Below are 23,212 nucleotides of genomic sequence, written 5' to 3'. Positions count from 1 at the left end.
TCTATATAGTGACATAAAACTAATTTGACTATTTCCATATTTAATTTTTATAGCACATAACTGTATTTCATAATTGTAATTATTATTTTCAATTTTTAGTTCAGTAAAACAAATTGATTTATTTATAAGTATACCAACTCCACCATAACCATCCAACCTATCATTACGACAAGATTATACCCATTAAAATCATATAATACATTTTTTTTAAAACATGTTTAACTAATAAGAGCTATGTATATTTTGTTAGTTACTAAATAATGCATCATGCTATTTTTATTTGAGACAGCAGAACGAGCATTCCACTGAATTATTTTTAACTTAGGTTGACAAGACATTTTTTATTTAGTATTAATCAGTGTACCCTCCAATACCTGTTCAATATTATTGACTATTAATTGTTTATCTATAGATCGTACATCATCAAAAGTTTGTATACTTTGTAAAAGCTGATATATAAAAGTAGAAAGACTTTCAGTTACATTTCTTTTAATTTTAATGTTTTCATAATTTGGTACAATCCGATTAACATGTATCAGATCCAAAAACAAAAGCAAACATTGGTTTCTCAGTAGACGACTGTGTAGTTGGTGAATTGATTTTTCTTTTTTTTAATTGTTTGAGATTTCGTAATATTTAAATCAGTGAGTAAAAACAGAATTTGGCTTGTTTGAAACTTGTTTAGATACCGGAATATTTTTACTAGTTGTAGGCAAACTAGGAAAATCCCTTTCATATTCTGCTAAACATTCAAAGGAATTGTTAATTACAAAATTTGAAAAGGATTTTTCACAGTAATTACGTGCTTCTACAAAAGATATGTTATGTTCGGCCATTATATTTTTAATTTTTTTCTGTTTTTCATATTGTGGACATTTATTAGATATCGACAGATGGTTCCTACTTTTACAATGAATACAAAATACAACTTCTCTATTACAATTATGATCTTTTTCTTTAATTTCACTACATTGAATACACCGTTCTTGTGTACTTTTACACTGTATGGATACATGTCCACATCTAAGACATTTATAACACTGAACGACTTTTCCAATATACTGTTCAACAGGACAAAATAGGTACCTTATTAAACGAAACATAATTCGGCAGAACGTTGCCTTCAAATGTGATAATTATTGTCTTTTTATCTATGAATTGAACTTTATTATCATTAACAACTTTACGTTTAGTTCTATATATATATATATATATATATATATATATATATATATATATATATATATATATATATATATATATATATATATATATATATATAAGCCTTAAGATTTTCCAATTTTAATGCTTGATTATTTATTAAATTATTTGCTTCCAGTAAAGACTTTAACAAAACCTTGATGCGATTTCTAAATATGCTTTTAATTTCTAAAATATTTGTAAGTTTTAATTTTTTTAATAATATGTGACCAACAGTCATCGGATGTAATCTTCCTAAATTTTCACCATTTACTTTTTCAATATAAACCCAAATATTTTTAATATTATACTTATCTGAGCGTAAATTAAAGGTTTTCTTTTTCCGGTTCCATGACAGCTTCTACACTGTTGACATTTTTTATGGTCATGCTTTGATTATAAGTTATTTTCAAATGGTCCTCACTATTATCTACTAACATTTACGTCAACGAGGACGTCCCTGCACTAGTGTACCCCATCGGGGGAACAAAATAGAAGTTTACGACCGTAAAACGCTTAGATTGTTTAACTATACGGTCAAAATTAAAATCCTAATTATACATAAAAAGTGAATCACAATACTAATTAGAAGACCAGCTCGTTTATTATGTTTTTTGCACTTAAATTTTAAATCGATACTCTTTAAAATTATTAAAAACTATAATTTTTATGGAACTTTTAAATTCAAATTTTCAATTTGACAGTTATTTGACATATGATGCGCGTATTTATATATCTTGACAAGCAGAGTGGGCATTCTGATTGTTTATTATTCTGTGCCAGTGCTGTTCAGTGAAATTTTATCTGATGTGCATAAAAAAATTAACCCGGTTTAATTTATTTATTGCAACTATAGACATAATATGCACTATTTTATTTGTATTTTTAGTTGAAGAATAGATTAAATTATTTCAAATTTACTAAATTATTAATCTCTCAATATTTAAATTACAGTTCTGACGTAGCTTAACGTTAACGATTATCAACAACGAATGTCAACAACGTTGACGAGTAGAATTCCTTACTCTAAGGAGTCAATGTTTCCGTTTAAAATATGGCGATCGTGTACTGACACACTTTAAAGACGGCATCTGAGAGTGGGCATTCTGTTTGTTATTTATTCTGTGGTTATACTGTTATGCATAAAAATATTATATTATTACATCTTATAAATTATTATCCAAATTATTGAGTTTCGAAAATACCTAATGTATCACTCGAAAACAATTGCCTAAAGGTTATGTCATTGACAGTAGTGACAGATGCCATATTTGAAATAGTAAAACTTCAAATCCATTTTCAACAAAAGGGAAGGAGTTTCTTTTTGTTAAACAGCAAATACTCAATTTAAATACTGCATTGTCAATGTACATAATGACATTGTGAATTGCTTTAAGAAGAAATAGGTCACGTAAAATAATCGATATTTTTTGTACTTATTCATAAACCAAAACAATGGAAGCCCTTATTCCAGTTATTAACAAACTGCAAGATGTATTTAACACTGTTGGCTCAGACGCTATTCATTTACCTCAAATCATAGTTTTAGGATCACAGGTAAGTTTAAAAATTTGCATATAATTTAATTATGACATAACCTAAATTGATTTTTTTAGAGTTCCGGAAAAAGTTCTGTTATTGAGAGTTTAGTAGGAAAGTCCTTTTTGCCTCGAGGTACTGGTATCGTTACCAGAAGACCTTTGGTGCTTCAGTTAGTATATTGTCCCAAAGAAGATAGAGAACATAGAAGTGCTATTGATGGTAAGTGTTGTTCTAATTTGATATCTTTTTGGTGATGTACATTATTTTTGTTTATTCTAAATGGTACGTTTATGATGTGAAAACATACTTTTGACTTCACAATAAAAAGTTTATTAATAACAATATTGTCGGCGGAGGTCTCTTTTTAATTGCATTCAACAAATATCTATGGTTTTTGTGTATATTGAGGTTTTTATTATTTAATATCATAATCTAGAGTTAAAACAACCAAGAATAGATAAAAACTGAATAAATTTCAATTTATATGCTATAATTACAGAATAAGGTGAACATGGTTTATATTAGTGTATATTTCTCATATAGTCATTACAGTAGAATAATTATTACTGTTTCTGAGTAATATGTACTTTTCAGTAAACATAGAGGGGTAATGTAGTTAAGGTAGGTACTGTAGTACAAGATAAAGCTAAGGTACTATAGTGGAAAAATAAAAAGGAATAGTCAGACGAAGTTAATGGGAAGCTCTTATGTAAGATGTTAGTTATCATTATCATTCTCTTTGCCTTTATCTCTATGCTAAGTTAGATTTACTAAATACATTTCTCCATAAGTTTTAGGATTTTATAGTATAGTATAGTATTTTATAGTTTTTAATTTTATTATTTCTTGTTATCCAACTCATCCATCCATTTCTGCCATATGCATTTGTCAATCCTCTTTCTTTTTAACTGCTCAACATACTTACTATATATACAGTTCTATACATCACTGCTGGTCTTATAACAGTTTTATAGAAGAGTACTTTCAGCTTTATTGGAATCTTTCTGTCACAAAACACACCAGTTGCCTCCTTCAATTTCTTTCCACTTCATCCATCCCACCCTAAATCTACTGTATGCATCTCCATTTAATTCTTTGTTACTAATACTACAGTACCAATCCTGTGTACTTAAAACTATTACTGTTCACAATCATTTTACCATCCAAAGTTATTGTATTACTTGTAGTAGTAAGTCTCTGTTTTCAAATGAACATTCCAAATGCTCCTACTAAGTTTTAAACAATTTTCATTAAGAGCTTTTCTCCACTGTTCTTGTCCTAAATCCCTTTCAGAATTTCCTACTAACACTATGACATCAGCATACATTAAACACCAGGGAATATGACCCTCTAGTTTCCCTTTTATCTGATCCAACACTAATGAGAATCAATCAATCAACTGATCTGAACTGGGCACTGATCCATTCCTACTTTCACATGAAATCTGTCAGTTTCTTTCACAACAGTTCTTCACAATTCTAGTTTTTGTTCTAGATCCCTTTCAGTATTTCCTACTAACCCCAAATCATCAGAATACATAAAACACCAGGGAATGTTACACTCTAGTTTCCCTGTTATCTGATCCAAAACTAATGAGAATAAATAAGGACTAAGCACTGAGCCCTGACACAATCCTAAACAACTGTCCTAACTCTAGTTGTTACTGCCTTATACATGTTACTACCTCATAAATTCCTCTCACAATCTTGACATATTCACCAGGAACTCCTTTCTTATTGAGTGCCCACCACAGAACCATTCGAGGAACTGTATCATATGCCTTCTTAAGATCAATGAATACAATACAAGTGTTTCTTTATTCCTGTATTTTCCAACAGCTGCCATATAATGAAAATTGCATCTGCCTTTCATAAATCTGTACCAATTTTTGCATATTTCAGTTTCTACATTTGTCTGTCTATCAATTATTCTGTATTATATTTTAACTAGTGATTTTACCCATCACCATGCAATGGGGGACACAATCAATTGCCATCTGCAGTCCGTCCACAATTTTTTTTGGGCTCCTCCTATTTAAGGCTAGGAGGACAACAAAATAATTTAGTCTCTTGTATAACTTTATAACAAATAAGTCACTTTTGGAGAATTGCTAAACTTTTGCATAGTCATCTTATGGAATCCGTCTACCTACAAAGACTAGCATAATTCTAGTTTGGTAATTTATTTTTGGGAATGCTTGAGTTTTGTATTATACTTTTTACTGTCACCAAATTCGCAGCCAATATTTTAGGATCAACAAACTTTCAAGAGAATTAAAAATTAAATTTTAAAATAATAAACTTCTTGCATGAAAGTGCTGGTCTTTTCACCTCCAGATAAATATTGTGCTATCTGACAGATAGATATCTGGAGGATAGACATTTATTCATAGAATAAAATGTACCTGTCTTTTCACATGAAATTATGTTGTGGTTACTTATCTGTAAGATATGTCTAAAATTTGTTTCAGAACAGGCCAATATTTAATTAATTGTCAAAGAAATCATACTAATGTTTTAATATTTTTTTTTTTTTTTGATTATACAATTTGTGGTAGCAGGAATAAATTAAATTATTTAAGAAAAATTTCTGATTCTTCTGAGGTTTCTCCATAACACTAAAATATTATATAAGGTTACCTCAAGCATCTTCAATTTCAGAAAGTTCAATAATGTCTTTATTTAGCAATTCATCTTCAAAATTATCTTCATTTTGATCTCTCGCTAGGTTATAGAATATTACTGTAGATTAGAACAGTTGAATCCTTTCAACTTTACAGCCACTTCCATTGGCTAAAATAGTTCCATTGAATAATTCATTATTTTCTTACTGGATTGTTTAGTGTATTGTATTTCTATTACCTCAAGTTAAACTTCTTATCAAGAAAACTTATTTTGTACTAAGTATATTTTTCATTTTATAATCCTATACTGCTATTATTTAATCAATAGCGCCCAGATTTCTTGGAAAACATTAATTAATCCATTTTTTTAATTATCAAGATTATGAAAACATTGAATGCCTAAACTAAGTTAAGAAAAAAAAAGATACAATACCTACTTTTATAATCTTATTAACAACTATTTACAATATATTCGCAGAACATAGATCACTGTTGGTTTATTTGGTCTAAAGCTCTTAAAAAAGTCTTTATCGTTACAAAAATTAAAATGGTTGATTCTGCCTCAAATATTATATTCTCGCACTAAGTTTATAAACAATAAACATCATACTCTTTGATTTCATTAAATCTTCTAAGACTAGATCCATTCTCTCACAATCAACAACAATAGTTAGGTTATGTTTTTGATTTTGATATACCATACAATGTAGTAACAAACTAATAGATTTGTTAGTTTGTAGAAATTCTTATTTAATACTTAATTTGGCAAAGAAATATAAATCAATAAATTGTTTATTTACGGTTATACCAATTACAATAATTACAATCATTAAATAAATCATATCATATTAACAGTTTTAGAACTCAATAATAATTACATACAATTTACACAAGACAGATAAATAGAATAAATACCTAAACGACAGTTTACAGTGACAGCCTACATTGTATTTTTAAAAGATTTTTTCAGCTTTTTTCGAAAACTATTCAGAGAGCTAGAAAAAAAGTCTACATCTAAGTCATTTCCAGATTGACACATTCGTCTTATAGGTCTATTTAGACAATAGTTTGTTTGTTGGAATTCTAAGTGAAAAACGTCCTTAGATCTTGTACACCTTTGAGGGACTCTAAGACCTATTCTCTGCAAAATTTGAGGCGAATCTACCATTCCGTTTACAATCTTGAAAAGAAAAACCAAATCTAGCATTAAACGACGATTTTCTAATGTTGGTACATTAAGTAATTTTAAAATGTCACAATACACTATATCTTCTGAAGAAATCCCTAATTTATAGAAAAAGAATAGTTGATAAATGAAAACCCTGTGGGACGCCAGACCTAACCAAAATCTCTTCAGAAAGAGAATTCTTGACTTTGACAACCTGAAGCCTATCTGTCAGGTAGCTCTCGAACCACTCAAGCAGGGATCCATGAATTCCTACTGCTTCTAGTTTTTTTATAAGAATCTTGATGTTAACCTGATTGAATGCCGTTGAGAAGTCAGTATAGAACACATCAACCTGAGCCCCCTTCCCAAAGGCATTCAAAATGAATTCATCTAGGATCACTAGATTTGTGGTTGCAGACCTTCCCGGCATAAAGCCGTATTGTTCAGGAATAATTAAACTTTTAATTGGAAAAAATATTTTTGAAGCAATAATTGAGTCAAAAATCTTTGCAAAAATAGAAATTTTGGAAATGGGTCTGTAATTTTCTATACATGTTTTACTACCATTCTTAAAAATAGGAGAAATATAACTTTTTTCCACTCTTCGGAGAAAGTGCCAGTACCTACTTAATGAAACACGAAACATTTTAGTAATACAGGAGACAGAACAAACATTTATGTACAAAATAAGGTAAAATTTCATCAGGGCCACTACTAAGTTTTACATTTAGTTTTTCTAACTTATTAAAAATATCTATTAGACTAATATCACTGCTGCTTAAATTAATTGTTTTATTATAATCAAAGCTTGGAATATCACAGTTATTGTTATCTACATATTAGAGAAATGCTGTTTAAAAAAAAATTTAAATTTCTGATGGATTGTTTAACTTATTGTTGTCATAGGTCATGTTGTTTGGTAAGTCATAACGTTTATTTGTACTGTCTACATAGCTCCTGAATTCTTTGGAATTATTCATGTATTGTTCCACACTTTTTATGGTTTGACTTTTACATTGCTCAGCTAAGACTTTGCATTATCTACGAATGCCTGAGAATAATTTATAAGTAGTCAGAAAAATTATTAGTTTGTTTAAATTTTTTATGAGCTACTTTTTTTCTCAGAATAACATTTTTCAGTTCATTTGAATATGATTTTGCAAATTTTGGGTTTTTACATTTTTGTTTTGGTAAATATAAATCTATGCAACAGTACAAAATATCATAAAAACAGGATATTGCTTTATTAACATCTGAAATATTGTCGAGTAAGTTGTCCCAATTTACATTTCCTAAAAATTGGTTTACTAAAATATAATTAGCCCTATTAAAATCATAATAATAATAATGGTATTCAAGAAACTTAGTTTTATCCCAGTCAATACAGAAAGAAAGTGCTGGATGGTACTTACTTACCACAGTTTAATAAAGGTAAATCAACACATTTGACATTTACAACATTATTTGACAATCTTAAATCTAAATAACCTCCTAAAACATTTGATATTGGATTATTTTGAAATAAGTTAAAATAAGCAATAAAATTTGACATACACTCAATAGATTCTGTAATATTACCAACTGGTCTTGATCCTAGATCTTCGTTCTCCCAAACTATGTTTAGCAGATTAAAATCACCCACTATATAGGACATTGAAAAGTCATTATTTTGAATAATATCTTCAGTTGCCATAATAAAGTCCTCATAAACGCTTAATGGAGATGATGGTGGTATATATACACAGACAAAAAGGATTTTTTGATTTGGTGTTTGCAATTTTAGATAAACACCTTCAATAATTTCAATATTTTACATTTTATCTGTCAGATAAGTTTATTATATCAGTTGAGTATCAGTTATACAAAATATGATTAAAGAACAAGATTGTTTCAAGAACACAATATGTGACAGTGTGACTTGTCGTCCTATCCTTTTATACACATAGATGGTTAAGACTAAGTAATTTTATAGGTTTTATGAGTTTTGTATATACTTGTGCTTAGCTTTTGCTACTGCTATAGTTTTGAAGATCTTTGTCTGAATTATTTTCTTGTTACTGTTTATATTGTTTTCTCTTCTTTAGTTTTTCTTGAAGTTTCTTTAACTACCACACTAGGCCTCTTTCCTGAGGTTTTTTCAAGTATTTCATTGGCAGTATCTCTAGTAATACTAACGATATTCCTCCAAATTGTATTAGGAGTTCCTTCCATGCTTTAGGTCATTTTTTCTACAATTTTTGCCCTGGGCAGATCTTTCTCATCTTTTACATTCACTATTTAATTTTTTATGGTCATCTCTGATGTCTTTGTTTTTGTTTTGCTTTTTTACTTCAATGTCCATCACAAGGACTGTAAAAATTTTACATCTTATAGCAAAACCATGCTATCACTTTGACAACTATCATACAGCTTGCTATCCTATGACAGTATTTGTCGTAGGAGCATGATTTGTCACTCTGTGTTTGAATTGGTAACTAACACTGTTATGATGTCTTTTCACCTTTATATATCCTTTGTGTCACGTGTGAAATATGTAACAGTTTACATCTTTTAGCAAAACCTTGCGATACAGTACATGTTGTAGTTGTAGGAGCAAAATTTGTCAGTCAGTTGATAAACAACACTGGTGTTGTTGTCATAACACCATATGTTTAGAAGAGATTTGTTGGTCTTTTGTGTTTGATTTTGTACTAAGTAACCACATCATGGGAGGCTGGAATGACATCATAACGGGTCATAAAAGAAAAATTTTATACTATTATTGTGAAATTCTCATTTAAATCAAATCTTTTTCTGTTTTATACAGCTGAATTTAATATTTTTTGTCTTAGTTTAATATTTTGTAGTAATATGTGAAGATTACTTGCTTAAATTATTTCCCATACAGCTGTATTTCAAGGTATTAGAATATAAAGTTTGTTTACATAAAATTTTTAAGATAATCAACTACTTATCTGGTGATTAGTTTTATTTATTATATTTTCCTAGCTTAATTGGTTGATCTTTAATATGCTAAGTACAATTAAGTAAATGAACAAATGTTTAATTTTTGCAATTAAGTGCTAGTGAATACCATAAAAATTTAAAATAGTGATGTGTGTGAATTCTTCTTCTTGTAGTGCCTATCCGTTTCGGATGTTGGCAACCATTATGGCAATTTGTATTTTGCAAACTGCTTCCCTGAAAAGATTTGTGGTTGTTGTGTTGAACCCCATACATAGATTTTTCAGCGAGGAAATCTTTTGCCTTCCTGGTCCTCGTTTTCCCTATATAATTAATTGCAGCAACCGTTATCTTTCGCTGTTCCTCATGATGTGACAGAGGTAGTCGATTTTGGCTGTTTTTATTGTGGTTAACAACTCTTTTCTCCGTTAGTTTAAATTCCTCCTCCAACATCCTCTACTGCTTCTTGAAAGATTTCCTCAGATTATATGTTGAACAGCAAGGGTGATAGTATACAACCCTGTTGGACCCCACATTTTATTTTGATATCATCGGATTCTCTGCCTCTGTACAGATAGACAATGTTTGATTCCAGTACAGATTGCAAATAATTCTTAGATCACAGGTGTTTATTCCAATATTTGTTAATATCTCTAATATCTCTAATATCTCTAATATGTTTTATGTTTATAGTAATCAATGAAGCGTGCATAAATTGTGTGTGAATTACCTAGAAATATATATTGATAAAATACTTAATTAGACCAGTCATATTATTAAAATGTTACATCTCATTGGATTAATAATGATATAAATTAACTGGTTTCTTGGAAATTAGAAGAACTTAAAATGTTCCAGAGAACATTGGAAGTTTTAAAGCTTGCAGTTTGTCATTTTACAATGTTTACAACCATAAGTTTTTAAAACAATGACTAAAAATTGATGGGATCTTATAAAGAATATGTTTCATCAGGACTTCTAGATACCTACCACACAAGAAATGATGAAAAAAATGGTACAAAGTTAAAAAAAAACTTGAGATAGGAAGACAAAAGCTTTTCCTGTATGATTTCAGCAGAATGTCTTAGATTTAGCTAGCAAATAAATGTTTTATTAATTCAATAAAAAGTCAAGACTCCATTCTGTATATAAAATAAAACCATTATTAGCTAAAGTAACTGGTTCAAAAAACATGGTACCTTTAAGGAAACATTGGTTTTGAGTATCTCAATGAATTCTGATTGAATTTAAAACAATATGATTTTTCTTCTTGCATTACAAAATATTCTTTACAGGAAACATTGATTATTTATGATATAGAAAGATTGATTTTAAGTTAATTACTATTTAAATGGGAATAAGCCACAATTAAAGGTTAAAATACGTTTATTGACGTTTCAATTTCCACTTCGGAAATCGTTCTCAAAATACAAACATTAGTAAATTAAACAAATTTTGTTTTTTGTTTAACAAATAATGGAAGTATATTTTGATACTGAATGTTGGCGACCATTATAGCTATTCTTACTTTATTGGAGCAGCACGAAAAAGCTCTGTCATGTTTGTTTGAAGCCATGTGCTCATTTTCTTTAGTCCGGAGATTCTTTGTCTTTCGTTTCTTTTGTCAGGTATTTTTCGTTGGATTATTAGTTTTAACACTTTATGTAACACATAGGTTGTTATTTTGAGTTACGTGGCCAAGGTATTCGAACTTTATGAGATTTTTGAATTATAGTAGACTCCCTCTATAACGAGAACTGAAATGGCAGACTAATTACCTCGTTATAAGCGGATTTCGTTATATCCAACAACAATAATATTGTGCATACATATGAATATGTAGTTTTCTAAAACATTAACTTTCTATAGTGAAGCCATTCGGAGCAATATAAGATGCTATTAAATATTGTTTGAATGGCGTTTTTAAAACAAAGTTGTTTACTTTTATTGTCAATGAAATGCAATAAAACAAAAAAGAGTTGTTTACTTTTACTGTCAAGGATATACGTTAAAACAAAAAATCTGTATTCTGTAAATATGTATAAAGTGTATAAAGTTATTTTGTCATTTTTGACTGCTTTAAATTGTCCAGTATTCTATCTATCATATTTTCTAAAGATGTAAAACAGTTTTATGCTTCTTCATTTGCGTTTTGTCCTTGGATAAAGTTTCTGACAACCTTTAAAACACTTTCCACATCTTGTCTATTAGGACCCATATTATTAGGTGTGAATGGTCAACCCAATACAATGACACTTGTGAATCATAAATTTTACATTTCCGACTAAGAATCATAAATTGTAAGAAGTTTATTGCGGGCGGCCCACAGTTAAAAAGGGTATTTATTTATAGCTACGGTCGGGCCAAAACGTAAAAAATACGTTTTTCAATCTTATTTGCTCTCGTTATAAGCAAATTTACATCGCTATAAAGGGTTATAGTTCAATAGAAATTTCACGGGACATCTAATGTACCTCGTTATAAGCGAAACCTCGTAATAACCGTGTTCGTTATAAAGGGAGTACACTGTATTTGAAAGATTTCCATATTTTTGTGTACACTGTTTAATAATTCTTCATTGCATATATGGTGTTTATAGGGAATCCTGAATATCCTTTTATATAACCGAATTTTTTATTTATAATTTATTCTAAAATATATATTCTTCTTCTTCCTCCTTATCAGCAATTCTTCTTGTTCATTGGCGGATTAATACCTCTATGGAAGGTTGTCTCTCCATCTTTTGCGCGGTCGTCCGATATTTCTGCCGATTCGTGATTCATCTCTTGCCATTTTGACGACACTGGTCTCCTCCATTCTAATTATGTGGTTATTCCATTCTTTTTTTCTATTTTGTGTCCATTCATTTTACACTGTACGTTACATTTTCTTCTAATGTCTTCAGTTCTCTTTCGATCTCTCAGCGTATTTCCTGTAATTCTTCTCAGTACTCTCATCTCTGCAGTTTCCAGTAGCCTTTGCGTTGTGGCTGTGTCGGGTCTTGTTTCTGAGGCATATGTTATTATCAATCTTACACTGGCTTTATAAATTCTTGACTTCATCTCAGTGTTAATGTGTATGTTTCGTCATATAGTGTTATTAAGGCATCCTGCCAGTCTATTTGCTTTTTGTACTTGATCTCTCACTTCTTTGTCCAGGTCTCCATAGCTAGACAGTGTAATTTCCAGGTATTTTATTTCCATTACTTGTTCAAAAATATAATATTGATATAATATATCCCTAATTTATTTTTAAATTCTATCCGTCAAAATTTAATATTGAGGGATGGGATTTAAAAACCACAAATATGGCCAACAAATTATATAAGTTTGAATTTTGTAATGCACTTTTTTGCTTGGCATAGGATCTATATGATTATAAGTAGGTTTAGGATCTAGTATAGGAGGTCTAGCTGGTTGGCATAACAATTTGTGAAATGTGCTTTGGAATATTTTTCTTTAATGTAAAAAAGAGGTTTAAATCTTTGTATGTAGGTATATTTAAAAACCCTTAAAAGGGCTACATCAAAAAACACAAACGTTTTCGGAATAATAATTCCATCGTCTGGTTAAAAATCAGGTTAACATGCCAGAGCCACCAAAATATTAGGGTACAACCCTTTACAAAAAATTGAAGTTAGCAAAAAATGTACGTGTTGTTTAAAAGTGAGTGATGTTTAATACTTTTAAACAACAACATGTACATTTTTTGCTAACTTCAATTTTTTGTAAAGGCTTGTACCCTAATATTTTGTTGGCTCAGGCATGTTAACCTGCTTTTTAACCTGATGATGGAATTATTATTCCGAAAACGTTTGTGTTTTTTTATGTAGCCCTTAGGGTTTTTAAATATACCTACATACAAAGATTTAAACCTCTTTTTGTGATACATGGTATACAGCCAGCTGCAGGAATTTATTTTCCTTGTGGATTTCTTTAATGTGTATTTGGACAACACTAAGAGAACTTTTCTCATTCATTTGCATTTTCTATGCAGGTTTGTAAACCTAATACCATCTTATATTTTTCATTTAAATTTCAAATTTTAATACCATTCGGCATAGAATTCATATGAATGTGGTTTGATTCCATTGAATTGATAAGAAATCTGTATTTTTCAACTTTATTCAAATGTGTTTCCTACAAACTGAAGGATTTTTTTATTTAATATCAGTCGCGTCAACTGCTAATGGTTATTAGCGACATGTTACAGTAAGGGGTACAGTTACTTAATTAATTTATAGTAGATGAAAAAGATCAATTTCTTTAAGGAAATTTACAATATTTTATTTAGGTATGATCATCACAAAAGAAGGCAACGTAGACGACACAATTCAGGAGAAAAAATGGATTTCTGGAGACGTTCGGCAGGAAAATCTAGACTAGAAAGAGTAATGAACAACAGAATAAGAGAAATTATGAAAGTAAAACATACAATAGTAGACGATATTGGTACCCAACAACTCAGATGGTACGGTCATGTACAGAGAATGTCTGAAGAACGTCTCCCAAAACAAGTCTTAATGTGGACCCCTCACGGTAGAAAAAAAAAGAGGAAGACCCCGCCTTAGTTGGAGAGAAGGCATCAATAGAGAAATGAAAGATAGAGACATATAAGAAGACTTATGGATGAACCGAGAGGTGTGGCAACTGGGTATCGGAAGACGTAGGAGAACGTTTTAAACCGATCTATATGTATATCGTCGGAAAGATTATTGTTGGATTTTTCTTGCATAAATTTTGCTCAGTTTTATAAGTGTTTTACATTTAGAGTTGTCTTACATCGATCGTAATCGTAAAAACGTAATCGATCAATTTTAACCTGGTTGTCTCTACTTTTGTTTTGCTTCCTCCACGTTTTTATAGATGGTTTAAATTCTTTTCTTTTAATTCCAATTGGGAATTATCCCATTCACTTTGCCACTTACACTGACTTTTTGATTTTATCACTGTATTAATGTCACTAGCAACCACTTCACTCACCCACTATTGTTGACTTTTCATTGTTTGCTGCATCTCTGGTACAGAAATCTGCTTCTTCGTTTCCTCGAATAATACTGGTTGATGTTGTAAATGAGTTTTAAGAGCCCATTTTGTTTTCGGAGTTAGTTACCTTTAATTTCGACAAAGTTCTGAGCAATTGTTTAATTTCTCCTCTTAAAAGGATGGCACATAAAAATAATTTTTAAAATATTATGGACACTTTATTGTTAATTCTCATTCTACTATATACCTACACCGAATTGTAAAAAGATTGTATACTTTACTTTTACTACATATTTGTAGATTATGTTACCAAATTCTTTCATACCATAATTTTTTCACAGGAACTGTGGAACTGGATGACTGGGGAATATTCCTTCATGCCAAAGACAAGATTTTTAGAGATTTTGATAAAATTAGAGTTGAAATTGAGGAAGAAACCAGCCGTATGGCTGGCAATAACAAAGGAATATGCCCAGAACCTATTAATCTAAAAATATACTCAACAAAAGTTGTTAATTTGACGTTAGTGGATCTACCAGGAATTACAAAGGTAGTGAAAAGAGTATTTATATGGTTTTGTTGTGTATAATCTTCTCAAAATAACTGTCATTTAAGTCATACTAGTGATATTTCAAAAAGGCATCCTAACAGTAAAATCTTATATTTTTTTATCTCATTTCTTTTTAGGTTCCTGTAGGTGACCAACCACCAGATATAGAACAACAAATAAGGGAATTGGTGTTGAAATATATTGCAAATCCTAACTCTATTATTTTAGCTGTAGTTACCGCAAATACTGATATGGCCACATCAGAAAGTTTAGCTATAGCCAAAGATGTAGATCCTGATGGCAGAAGGACACTGGCTGTTGTAACAAAGTTAGATCTTATGGATGCTGGTAAATATTTTTTCTAGTTTAAATTTTTTAAGTCTAGTTTAAGTTTTTTACATTAATTATGTTTATTTTCTGTTGTTTTCATGTTTTGTATTTAATTACATGTTTTTGCTTAAATGTTTAGATGTGTATATATTATATTTAATACAATATTGTTACAGGAACTGATGCTATAGACATCCTATGTGGGAGGGTTATACCTGTAAAATTAGGAATCATCGGAGTGGTTAATAGATCTCAACAGGATATTATGAACAACAAGTCCATTAAGGATTCTTTAAAAGATGAAGCTACATACTTGCAGAGTAAATATCCTACCTTGGCTGGTAGAAATGGAACGCCATATTTAGCTAAGACATTGAACAGGTTGTTGATGCATCATATAAGAGACTGTTTACCAGACTTGAAGGTATCTATTTTTATTTAGTAAATAATTAGTGAAGTAATATTGTTCTGCTTGTTATTTTTAAGTTTAAAACTAATATTAAAAAATATTAAGTTTAACTAAACATAATAATTTTTGAATTAAAATGTCCCCCATTATTTTAAAGTCTTTTAAATTGTTTCATTGGTTGAAATTTATGTAAAAAATCACATCTGGGCAGCTAGTTTGATAACAGTGCTGTAGAAAAATGGTTTATACTCGATTTTCTAAGTTTCTTCCTTTTTTTTTTCAAGGTTAATTGTGGTTTTAATACTTTTATACCTGAATCAAAAGAACTATAGACGTTCTGATTCTGCTCCAATGAAACTAAAGACAAATACCTCACTTGGATACCATTCTCTAATGATTCGGGGCTCCAAAGGAATTCTCTTTGCTAAACCTTAATGGCAATTAGAATATGTACCGGAATGGATAATTAGATAGAAGGATGTATGAAATCGACCTTTGTAGCAATTCCCAAAAAGCCAAGTGCAACAACTTGCTCAGATCACAGAACAATAGCTTTAATGAGTCACACACTTAAAAACATTTTTGAAAACAATTCACAGCAGAATTGTTAAAACTCTTGAATATGAAATTAGTGACACACATTTTGGCTTTAGAAATGTTATGAGTACAAGAGATGCTTTGTTCGGCTTGAATGTGCTGGATCAGAGATGCATGGACATGAATCAGGACATGTACTTATGTTTTGTAGACTTTGAAAAGGCATTTGATAAGGTTCAACATAAAAAGCTTGTAGATATATTAAAAAGCAAAAATGTTGACAGTCGTGATATGAAAATTATATCTAATTTATATTGGAATCAAACTGCCAAGGTAAGAGTTGACAACCAGTCAACCAGTACACCCAAAATATCAAAATACAGAGAGGAGTCCGCCAGGGTTGCGTGCTGTCCCCACTACTTTTCAATGTCTACAGTGAAGCGGTATTTCAAAAAGCGCTCTCAGATCCAATAGAAGGTATATCCATCAATGGAGAAGTTTTGAATAACTTACGTTTTGCAGACGATATAGTAATAATGACGGATAACAACAATGATTTACAGAACGTAATGCAACGCCTTAATGAACGCTGTCATGAGTACGGACTGAAGATAAATTTAAAGAAAACTAAATGCATGATCATGACTAAATCTGCACATGCAAATATCCAACTGACTATTGAAGATACTGCAATTGAGAGTGTTACTAACTATAAACACTTAGGAGCATGGATAACATCAGATGTAGACCAAACCGAAGAAATTAGGACACGCATTGAAATAGCGCGTGCATCATTCATTAAACTTAAAAAGTTTATTTGTTGTCGGGATATAAAGTTAGAACTACGCCTGAGAATGCTTTGATGTTACGTGCTCCCTACTCTTCTTTATGGCTTGGAAGCGTGGACACTAAAACAAGTCCATCTGAATAAGTTGGCCGCATTTGAATTTTGGTGTTACAGAAGAATCTTACGAATATCATTTCATTGATTCAAAGAATGTCAAATGTGGAAGTAACTAGAAGGATAGGAAATGAGGCGGAAATAATATTAACTATCAAAAGACGAAAACTTGAGTACTTAGGACATGTGATGAGAGGGCAAAAATACGCATTATTACAACTTATTATGCAAGGCAAAATCCGAGGAAAGCAAAATGTGGGAAGACGAAGAATATTCTGGCTTAAGAACTTAAGGGAATGATTGAATGCAGTAGTGCAGAACTTTTTAGAGCAGCAGTCAACAGAGTCCGCATAGCCATGATGATTTCCAACCTTCGATAGAAGATGGAACTTAAAGAAGAAGAATGTATGAAAGAAACGCTTAATAATGAATATGAACGCAAGGAATGACCAATGATACCAGGACCGATTCTTTGTAGGTGATATAATAGTCATAGCCAGGAAACCAAGTATATAGAAATTGGCTAGAACTCAATAAGGAATATGCAATTTTCACAAATAATAAAGGTAGAGTATGGTTTCGAAACAGAAGTAGCCGAAGAACAATGCGGATTCGTACCATTACCCCGTACCGAAAAGGAACGCGAGAGCAGATACAGATAATAGAAAAATCGAGAGAACACAGCATACCAATGCTGCTATGTTTCGTAGATTACACAAAGGCTTTCGATTCAGTAAAATGGGATCCCCTCTGGAGTATAATGGAAAATATGGGAGTACCTAACCACTTAGTTAACCTAATAACAAATCTGTTTGATAAAAACTCAGCTAAATTAAAATACTCGGAATATATTCACTTGCGTTCAAAACAAAGAAAGGAACTAGACATGGCTGTATACTATCACCATGAATATTTGAACATACTGAACATTTAATGAGAAAAGTACTAGACGAATGGGATGGAGGAATCATTATAGGAGTTAGAAAAACCAGCAACCTGCTATACACAGATGACACACTTATACTAGCATCGATTGAAGTCGAAGTGATTACCATCACTGAACGGCTAAGCTGGATAAGCGAAGAATTCGGACTTCAGATCAACAACGGGAAAACAAAAATAATGATCTTAGACAGACCGAATAATAATGTACCGCACATACACCAAGTGACGAATTTCGAATTGGTAGGCCGATTTGTATACTTGGGCTCCCTGATAACCAACAATGGCGATTGCTCCTTAGAAATCAAGCATTGAATAGCCGCAACAGCTAAATTGATTAAAATATGAAATGACCGAACAGTAACAAGGAATATTGAGGTCTGGTTTAATTTACTTCAGTTACATAGCTAGAAGAACGGGGAGCATGGAACTATTGGTAGTAGAAAGAAAGGCCGAAGACGAAGATCTCCAACACGTTGGGCAGACCAAATGAAGACTCTTGTGAGAAAATGCAGCCAATGGAGACAGCAAGCTAATAATATTTAGAGTGTCGCCATGCCCTGAAAAGGGTTCAATGGATCAGGAGGAGGATGGTTTCAAAAAAAAGCAAGAATTTGAGTAACCACCGGATGTTCTGACAAGTAAGGGAGAAGAAAGTTAGGAAGTTGACTGTTGGAGGAAGAAGGGAAATTACATAAATTATCAAAGGCAAAAAACAAGGGTAAAAAAATTAGAACTGTCAAACACTGATTAAAGCCATATGATACCGAAACCTCTGTTATGAACAAAAACAATATATTGAAAAGTATGGGAGTGGAATATGTTAAGAAAACTGGAGGAGTGGAGTTGGAGACGACAAATGGAAGAAACGAATAAATGTAGAAGTTGGAAGGTTTTAAAGAACATCAGAAATTAGTCAGATCGTTACATCAAAGATACTGAATTGTTTAAATCATCTGGTGAGAATGGCAGATAACAAACGGGTTAAGGACTGCTTACCGAGAGGCGAATGGAAAACAAAAAGGAGACGAATACAAAAACTAAAAAGGTGCTTGAAACATTGGATGAAAAAATGCGAAAAATGGGATTATGAAACTTGCTATTGAGTTGTTTATATACTTAAGCCTTCTTCTTCTTATTTTAGGCGAGACACGTTATTCTCTGGCACTTAGTCATTACACCTCTGTACCATACCCTGTTTTTTCTCAATAAACTCCAATAAGTCTGCCTTATATCATTTAGCACGTGGTTCAACTCACCTTACCTACATATTTTATATAGATGTTTTCTTACGACAATGTCCAGTCACCATTTCGGTGAACATTTTAATCTTCTTTTTTATCAATATTCTTGATGATTTTCTTAGTCTGGTTTTTGCCTTAAGTAGCTCTCCTTTTATTTTGATGATTCCTTATGAGCAACTCATTATTACAATATCATCGGTGAAACCCTCGACCCAGATACCTTGGCTGCTAAGGCCATGAATCAGGTCGTCAATGACTATATTCCTTAATGTAAATGACAATACATCAGGTTTATGGCACCTTCATATGGATCTGTGGATAATATTCTGCTCCAAAGCATTTGTATGATCGACTTACTTATATTGTGTTGCTGATTCTTTTCCTGATCCAGTGCACTATCATCATCACGTAGCGCTACAACCCTGGGTGGGTCTTGGCTGACTTGGCAACTTTTTTTTAATTTGTTCGGTCTTCCATCATCCTAGCGTCAAATGGAATATTCATTTTCCGGAGATCTACCTGGATGTTATCTCTCCATCGCATTCTGGGACGTCCGAGTGGTCTTTTGCCTGTGGGAATCTCCTATCGTCCGCTGTTATTGAATCGATACAACATTCCCGTAAAATTTCAAATACACACTCGCTTGCCGATAAGACTAATTTCATATGACAAGGTCAAACTTAATTTGAATTGCAAACGTAAATTGTAAATATGTACATAAGATTTTTGTCAATTTAATTTAAGGAAGACAATAAAGTTTTATTTTTATTTTGAACTCTGTCTCTGACTGTCTAAAAGCTACCCGGATAGTGACTCCCACGAGAGGACATCACATATTGATTTATCAAAAAAAATCCAAAGGTACAACTTTCTAAGAGCACCCTGTATAGTTTTACCTACAATATTATTCTAGGCCAATCGCTCATGTCGGAAGAGATTTGGGTGTGATTCTTTCAAAACTTTTATACAATCTGTTTATATTATCTTTAAAATTAAAATGAATTTATGGCGCCATCCTTTATTTACCCTCGTAAGGAAACGAGCTCAGACAGAGAAATAAAATAAAAAAGTTGAAAACAAAAGCTATTAACAAAGTTAACCTTTATTATTTTGTAAAAAATAAAAAGTTACTAAGAGATTTTAGGAAAATTGCATCATATTGCAAAAGAATTAACATTCTGTATTTTGGTATTAAATTGTAAATGAGAAATACTTCCAAATTTATATTTTACCCCAAATTTCGAAATTGGTTCACATAAAAAGGTTGTAATAGTTATGTAATAAAAAAAAAATAAAACTAAAAGCATATCACTGTTACTTAGTTCATAGATAATCTTTACTATTCATTAAAGAAATATATTAAATTGGTACAATCTGGATTATCCAAACGCTTGTGTGGTTTGTAGAAAATATATAATTTTACCAACTATACTATAATTCCACTATTCGGAACAGTGATTTCATCGTTTGAAGGCAGAGAAGTGGGGAAAGACGTATGAAAATCCAGTGCCGTACACTCACTTTTATTTCAACGTTAATTATATTATATTTTTTAAATATTATTTGTACGAAATAGGCCACAATATAAATTTATTTACAGGTTTTTACTGACGTTTCGATCTCTATATCCAAAGACCGTTTTCAAAGATATACACGATAGTTACATTTATTTTATTTGTTTATTATTATATATTTATATAATATTAGTTATATAATCTTATATTATTTATTTTCTTTTTTTTTTCTAACTTTAAAAACGGTCTCTGGAATAGAGATCGAAACGCCAATAAATTAACCATGTAAATAGATATATTGTGGCTTATTTTCAAAATTTTCCCTAAAAATACAGAATTCCACAAGCAAAAAACTATAAAAAATAAATATATCTATCATTTATATATTTGAAAAAGGTCTCTTTATAGAGATCGAAACGTCAGTAAATTAAACATTTGAATATATTTTGTGGCCTATTCCCTACATTCCCCTAAAAATATAGAATGCCATAAGCAAAAAGCTATAATTGATGGATTCGACCGTTACTTGATGGAAATTCATTTTATGTAACAATAAAACACTGAAAACTTTGTTTTCGAAACTTCCACAAAATTTATTATAAAATCTTATCACTGAGTACAGCTGTTTCGGCAGAGTGCCTTTCTCAAGTGATCTATTTTTGGTATGCATTTACACTTTATAGTCTTTAACGAAACCACTTTATAGTCTTTAACCAACTTGAGACAAACAGTTCTTCCCTCCTCGAACTATTTGGTTAAAGACTATAATGTGTAAATGCATACCAAAAATAGATCACTTGAAAAAGGTACTCTGCCGAAACAGCTGTAGTGATAAGATTTTATAATAAATTTTGTGGAAGTTTCGAAAACAAAGGTTTCAGTGTTTTATTGTTAGAAAAAGCTATAAAAAAACAAATGAAATTTGCAGAAAGCTTATTGATGCTACCCGGCTGTCGCGGAAGTTACGCTAAAACGTCTATTGACGTGACCTGACCAGGTTCTAATTTTGTTAAGATTCTCTTAAACCAGCGCTCAAATACTTCGAAAGTCATTTCTTCATGATAATCCCTTGTTTTTCTTGACTCATATTGAAGCACACCATCACTCATCAAGGAACCCTGTATCACTTCCTATATGGATAATGATTAAACGTCGTCACTTTCCTGATGGAGCTTTTAATCCTGTAAAGCAGCCTTCTACAAATGCTTCGCGTTTACCTTTGACATTTAAATCTTGCCAATCTTTTCCAACTGTATGACCTTCGTTAATCCAGGTTTCATCCAAATAATATGTTTTCCGTTCAATGCTGCGAAGTGTGCGTATTTCTTTAAAATATTTTCTTCTACACACAATAATTTCTTCTTTTTTTTTTCTAATAACACACTTTTTCTGTTTTTACATATCGAAAGTTCATTTCGTGCATAGTTCTGATTAATACTTTACGAGATATCTTGGGTAAAAAGTAATTGTTTTCGAGCCCTTGAGAAATTTTTTCAGTGTTCGAATTTTACTCCGAAAATAAAATGTCTTGTCTCGTCATCCAAAACAATGTTTTTTCTACCTCTAGTTTTACGTTTTACTTGCTTTTTATTTTCCGATGTATTTTTAGGCACATGATAAATACAGCTAATGGATACTTATGTTAAACTGCTACAAATAACGACCGCTTGGCTAATATTTGATGCCATTTTTCTGCATCATGCAATTCAATTCCTTCATATCGTATCACTACCTTCTCTTCTGACGTTAACATATTGCTGTCTTCTCTTGGAACAACTCGGTTGTTCGTCCATTATGTATATTTTAATAATCACAGAATATCATTAAAATTTACTATAAAACGACAAACTCCAATAACACTAGGAATATCACCACAAACTTCAACCGCAAAAAATATAATCACAAAAAGCAACATAAGCACTCCCGCCAGCACCGCCTATGTAAATGAACGTTTCTTGCTTCGGCAGGTGCGGTGGTATTACCGCTACGGTGCTTTACAAATTCTTAAGTTGCCAAGTTTTTGAAACGGAATGGGAATGAAATGTAACATCAATTTTTATTTTATAAACTTAAATATGTAACAAAACTGAACATGTAAATAAAATTTATTTCAATACAATTTTGTGCTCAATTTTTACTTTTGAAAAAACTCATTTTTTTGGAATTTTTATGTCGGTAATAATTGCTGCGTCGAAGAATTCAGGTTTGTATGACCATAACTGCTACGTGTGAACAAGAATCGGCTACACTGTACGGCATCTTGTGGTTATGTCTGCTATAGAGAAACACAACATGATTTCTGATGAGAAAACGCAAATTTAACG

At 31.2% G+C, this 23,212-nt stretch overlaps 1 protein-coding gene across 2 annotated transcripts in view; it reads left to right on the top strand.

The window, feature by feature from the left end:
- Positions 1-2,253: 2,253 nt before the first annotated feature.
- Positions 2,254-23,212, top strand: part of Drp1 (dynamin related protein 1) — a 62,701-nt gene continuing 41,742 nt past the window's right edge. The window contains exons 1-5 of one of the 2 annotated variants that reach the window (XM_072540633.1): positions 2,254-2,757; positions 2,817-2,961; positions 14,803-15,011; positions 15,149-15,359; positions 15,518-15,765. In XM_072540633.1, coding sequence (XP_072396734.1) covers positions 2,656-2,757; positions 2,817-2,961; positions 14,803-15,011; positions 15,149-15,359; positions 15,518-15,765 — 915 coding nt within the window. In that variant the 5' untranslated portion in view covers positions 2,254-2,655. The remainder of the gene's footprint in view (positions 2,758-2,816; positions 2,962-14,802; positions 15,012-15,148; positions 15,360-15,517; positions 15,766-23,212) is intronic. The other variant, XM_072540632.1, reaches the window with a different exon arrangement.

This window comes from Diabrotica undecimpunctata, chromosome 8, assembly GCF_040954645.1.
Source record: "Diabrotica undecimpunctata isolate CICGRU chromosome 8, icDiaUnde3, whole genome shotgun sequence".
NCBI lineage: Eukaryota > Metazoa > Arthropoda > Insecta > Coleoptera > Chrysomelidae > Diabrotica > Diabrotica undecimpunctata.
The sequence above is the reverse complement of the archived record's forward strand: the minus strand, read 5'-3'. Positions and strand labels throughout refer to the sequence as shown.